This window comes from Cherax quadricarinatus, chromosome 65 (genome assembly GCF_038502225.1).
Source record: "Cherax quadricarinatus isolate ZL_2023a chromosome 65, ASM3850222v1, whole genome shotgun sequence".
Lineage (NCBI taxonomy): Eukaryota > Metazoa > Arthropoda > Malacostraca > Decapoda > Parastacidae > Cherax > Cherax quadricarinatus.
In genome coordinates this window covers 2,964,862-2,970,861 of record NC_091356.1, presented here as the reverse complement: position 1 = coordinate 2,970,861, position 6,000 = coordinate 2,964,862, and the positions used below count along the sequence as shown (strand labels likewise).

Genomic DNA, 6,000 nt, shown 5'->3' with positions numbered 1-6,000 from the left:
GTGTGTGTGTGTGTGTGTGTGTGTGTGTGTGTGTGTGTGTGTGTGTGTGTGTGTGTGCGTGTGTGTGTGTGTGTGTGTGTGTGTGTGTGTGTGTGTGTGTGTGTGTGTGTGTGCGTGTGTGTGTGTGTAACTATTACGGAGTACTGTATTAAATTTTTTTATAAAATAACGCTCAATATATAATGTCATTTTCCGTGTAGTATACTGAAAACGGACGTGTAATATTCCCTGAAAGCGGACGCGTTTTATTCCTGTCACAAGCAGAGTGGCCAGGACAGGACAGCCATTTAGGAGCCAGGACCATTTTAAATTACGACATCAAAGTCGTAACAGTAACTCTCACAATATAATATAATAATAATGTATCTTTGCTTGCTACAAGTACATGTACAAAGTTTGCAGGCCTAGCTGACATCAATGACATACTACTATACAGAAAGCCGCTTGTTATGCTGAGCATTTCGGGCAAATTAGGAGGTCAATTTTGTCCCAGGATGGGACCCACACCAGGTACCCATTTTAAACTGATGGGTGAACAGGGATAGCAGGTGTCTTATGGAAGCACGTCCCTAATGTTTTCCAGCCGTACCGGAGGAGATTCGAACCCCGTACCTCAGTGTGTGAGCTGAGTGCCCTAGCGATCTCGCTACGGGACACACTAAGAAGCGTTCATCTCACAGTGTATATAACGAGAGGTGTCTCAGTGCATTTACTCTGAGAGGCGTGTATCTCTCATTGTATAATATACACCTATACACCGAGAGGTGTGTAGGCGTGTTACTAACTCTCAATGACATTCGTGTAGTCGAGAAGCTATCAACCTAATAAACCAAGCAACCATTATCTTGGTCTGTGTGCTAATAAAATACCACTGAACTAGTTGAGGCACGGGAAGGCTACTCACCTACTGTCTTCTGGAAGAGGCTGGTTATCCTTGAGCCAGGTGAGGGTAGCTTCGGGGTTAGAGGAGAAGAGACAGGAGAGGCGGACGGCACTTCCGAGTCTGACTGTTGAGTTACGAGGTCTCATCCGCCACGTACCCGTATCTGAGGAGGATAACACTGTCAGTGTACATAAGGTACGCCGGGTCATCAAGGAAATGTACGTATAGAATACACACACAAAGTCATACAGAGCGCGTGATATATTTCCATCGAGGTCCCGTCTTAGAATGCGTCCCACAAGAATCGACTAACAGGGAGGCTTCATATCATTGATGGTGAGCAATAATGACAAGTTGACGACTCGAACACATGTGCAACACTTGGTATAATTATAAGTGTTGCACTTGTCATTCGCTAACATTTAGGTATCCGTATACAAAGGCACAACAAAGGAAAGACAAGTGCATTGCGAACTTTTATCGTGACAACATTCCGCTCTGTGTAGACAATAACTAAGTAATTGACCGAAATAACTGCACTGAGTGCAATGTTGTCATAGGGGCTGCATGTTTATTACTGCAATGTGAACAGTGTCAGAACATGTAAGAAGAAAAAATTGGAACTAAGGAAAGAAGAGGAAGCAGTCAGAGGAAATGAGAGGGAACAATGCAGTGAGCTTAACAAAAGATTCCATAATGTGTCTGAGAACAAGCAAAGACGGTACCGGAGATAGAAGGGAGGATAAGCAAAACAGAACTCTCCAACAATGAAAAGATGAAAAGGCTCATGTGAGGGGAATCCTATTATAGCTAGACTCATCACAGACATCACCACCAAATGTGTTATAACCACGAATATTAAGAGAGAAAGCTATAATTCCACCCAGGCAACTTACGCGGATTTATAACGCATCTTTAATACCAGGTGAAGAACCAGATGACAGGAAGACAACAAATGAAATGCCAGTATTCAAGAGAGGCAACAGGCAGGAAGCCCTGATTTATTGACAGGTGTCTATAACGACTGGTGAGGCGAAAAGAATAATCACACTGAGGTAGGCCTATTAGACATCCTAGTGTGGTAGTAGTACTAGAAGTTGTTGTTGTTGTAGTAGTAATGGAGGTAACTCTCGGTTGCTGCTAATACTTCAGAGATTACCAAGCTGTCATTATTTTGTCTAATAGTGTCTAAAATGGTGATTAAAGATGATTCAAGGCATTTAGGTCTGCGGAAATTTGGTTTATTAATCACTAGGCAAGCGTCATCGAATCTCATCAGATGGTTGATGTAGTTCCTGTGGAAAATATCGGTATTTTCCAGAATTCACTACACTAACTCCAAACTGAGGGAATGGAGGCATAAGAGAGGAGAGAGACGACGCCTAGAGACAGGTGTCAATTTTGTATATACTTAATTCTAAGAAGTAACCTCGTATTCCTATGCTAATTATACTACTACTACATGTTGCAACCCCTGAATGGGTTACAATGTATATGATGTATATATATATAATGTATATTACCTTTTCATATAATTTTATATTGCTTATATTTGCGATAATAGCTAAATCGTAAATATATTGCTTTATATTATTATTTGACTTAGTTACTATTGTTAGGTAGGATGTAACATATTATGTGCTCATAGTTCAAGTCTTGGTTGTCTAACTACTGTAATTATTGTTTGTGCCTCGTTACTCTCCCGGCTTCTCGTTGTTGCTGGGCAGCAACCGTCCACGGAGCTATCACGTGATAGAGGGGGGGGTGTTCTCACCTCGCCTGAAGTATTCAGTCTGGTCTAGACTCTCTTGGTGGTTGGACATATTCTTGACAAGACGAGCCTAAATCTCCCTTATTGGCCCTTGTTGGAAGATCGTCTCTCGTCTCATTATTGCTGTAGGTTCTGTAGAACTCTGTTCACAGAACTTTGGATAGACTTAGTGATTTTCGACGTTGTACTGAGGTTGTGTGTCGCTTAGACACTCTGAGCAACTCAGGTCCTGAGCTGTAGCTTCTGACCTAATTTGTATTGGTATCTGTGTACTATCACAGTCGGTGATTTTCTTATGCTGAACTTAGATTCAGTATTACGGGAGCTTGGTGACTCTTGTGGAGGATCTGCAGATGGTCCCTACTTAGTGTCGTTATATTATCTCCTTGATCCTGATTGTGTTGCAGTTGCTTGTTATATTGCTATTGGGCTTAACATTCTTTTTATTGTTCAAGCAGACTGTTCTGATTGCCAGTTGGTCAAGAGGTTAGTTTATTTGAGGACTTTGTTAGTCACTTGTTTAAGTCTAGTCGAGTCGTGAGACATAGCGAACTACTAAGAGCACTTACACACATACACACAAACTTACTTGTACATATTTGTAAAATCTTATTAAATGTTAATGTACCAGACGGTACTTAAGACTTATAAATAAGATATGTGCTTTCAGCACAATAATACTGTACACGAGAGAAGAGATTAATATTATTTTGATTACTGTGATTAATTTAATTTAATTTGATATACGCCTAGACAACTTAATTATTAATAAATTTATTAAATTTTAATTTCTCTAGTTAATAGCCTACCAGTTGTAATCCTGAAGCACTATTGAATCATACTGAATTCTAATGGATAATTGGACAAGGATACTGACTAATTGTTACGAAAACCCAGTAACAGGCTGGATGCTAGAAGGGCAGTCCTTTCTAGTATTCACTGGAGATCTCTAAGCTTTTAGAATCGCGTTTATTGTAACACTACATATATTTAAGCTAAGTTAGAGATAGCCGTCAGCTTACAGCCCGGCAGTTTGAGTGCAAGAGGTCTGAGCCGACAGCGAGTAGTCCCAGCCAATCTAGTGCCCGAAACACAAATCCCCGGCCGCGTGCGGTAAATTACCAATCGTGTATCTTAGGTACCAACCGCGTGCAGGCATCCTCGGCACCAGAGGCAGGCAGCTGTAACGGACTCAATATGTATTTCTCAGGTATCCCCCTCTCCTAACACTGTCACTTGAATTGTGAATGCATTCCGGAGTATACATAGGGGTAGAGGTGGCACTCACAATCTGAGATTACCACCATCAACAGCCATACACTGCCTACTGTGAGGAATAAGGTCAGTACCCCCATTGAATAATATTGCACTGAATTGCGTGGCAAGCTTCAGACGGGACTCACGGCTGAAACGAGGGATCACTAACCCAACTCAGCTATGACGCACAAACACTGCCTCAATTCCCCATAGTTCCTGCGGTGTCGTTTCTTCATGCATTGATGTACTCACTTAGACATGTTTTCCGTTTCACCGACGTTTACCTTGTCACAGCGTCCACAAGGGATTGTGTAAATCCCTGTATTGATTGGTTCAAGGTTCTTTACTTTGGTCCTTTACATGTCTTGGATGGATGTCCTGATTTTTGATGGGGACTCCAGTGTTGGCTTGTGCAAATACTTTGCAGACGTTCAAGGTTGCCTGCTTGCTGAAGAATTAAGATGGTGTTAGTGCGTGCAGACCTGATGATTTGAAGTGCTCTTTTCTTTCAGTCCTTGATGAAGAAGGAATGAAAATATATCTCTGTGAAGGTCTGCTATATATATATGAACACTCTTCGTCAAGAAAATCTGGGCTATAAATTCTGTATGATATGATCTTAGAAAAAGAATCCGATGTTGATGCCTCGTTTGATATTAGTATCCTGACTGGAAAAGAAATGTGTGCGAGATCATTTTTATTTGTAATCTTGGAATTTTAAGGTGTTACCTGCTTTGTGGATGAGGACGTCAAGGTATGGTAACCTGTCACCGGACTCTTCTTCAGATATATGATGTGCGCTACACAAATTAGAGGGATTTTTTCGCCAAAAACCTTTCCTGCTTTCTGGGAACTATCAGCCCAGATCATCTAAAGCACTTAAGCGACCTCCTTAACCGCAACAGTCTTCTCTGTCCGAAACATTAATAAACTAATTAGTCTGCATATCACTTCCCTCTTCACAAAGGCAAGCACTACACAAGCCATTGAGCTTCTCCGACGTAAGGTCAATAAAAACCTTAATCTTCCACTATATCCCAGAGATTTTGTTCACCTGATTGAGCTCTTCATTAACCTCAGCTATTTCTCTTTCAACAACAAGTTCTACAAACAAGCCAATAGCGTGCGAATTGCCTTTCCCATCAGTGCAGTCTTAGTAAACATTTATGTAGCACCTGCATACTGAACGCTTCGTCAATATCAACGTAAAATGGTAATATTATTATTATTACAATCAAGGAGGAAGCGCTAAACCCGTAGAATTATACAGCGCCTGGGGGGGGATGTAGAAGGCATTCAGGCTTAATTCGGGGAACTGGAGCACAAATCCAATTCCCTAAATCAAGAGCCCCTCACCAACATCAAGGAATCTTCGACGTAAAATGGTAGACGTTGCGTATACGACGTCCTCAAAATAACCCCCACCCCTTCCCCAACGTTTCGACGTGCAAAGCCTACAGAGAGGAAAAGTACATTGACAAGTTACCATTTCTCGACGTCTTCATTCATAAAGTAAATAACATCTTAAAAGTCCAAGTATACTTCTTTTCCAGTCAGGATATTAAGACCAAACGAAGCATCATCATCACTGGATTGTCTGACGCTCGCCTAGTGACTACAGACCCAAATTTCTGCAGACGTAAATCTTTGAATTATCTTTAATCGCCATTTCAGACACTATCGAACAGAATAATGGCAACGTCATCTCTAAAATATTAACAAGAGTTCTCAAAATGAAATCGAGATTAAGTAGCAACCAAGAGATACCTCTGCTTCTATTACTACTACTACTACTACTACTACTACTACTACTACTACTACCACCATCACTAACAGCATGGCTAACAGGCGAGCTCCAGTGCTTATGATCTTTCACTTCATTTTATTATTGTTTATATTGGCTTGCTAAAGTCCCTGAAGAATAAAAACATTGCCGCAATGCAATGGCTCAGTAGTTATACATGTGTCCTTTTACTTAGCATATTTTCGATAATTCTACCAACATTATTACGAGATAAGAGAAGTGTGCAGAAGCTTTGACTCCCTTCCCCACCCCTAGCTTCATAACTTTACTTTAACTTAGGTTAAA

At 41.0% G+C, this 6,000-nt stretch overlaps 1 protein-coding gene across 3 annotated transcripts in view; it reads right to left on the bottom strand.

The window, feature by feature from the left end:
• The window catches only part of LOC128700583 (protogenin-like), a 792,820-nt gene that overhangs the window by 87,206 nt on the left and 699,614 nt on the right, over positions 1 to 6,000 (bottom strand). For all 3 annotated transcript variants that reach the window (XM_070098862.1, XM_070098863.1, XM_070098864.1), the window contains exon 4: positions 905 to 1,046. In XM_070098862.1, coding sequence (XP_069954963.1) covers positions 905 to 1,046 — 142 coding nt within the window. The remainder of the gene's footprint in view (positions 1 to 904; positions 1,047 to 6,000) is intronic.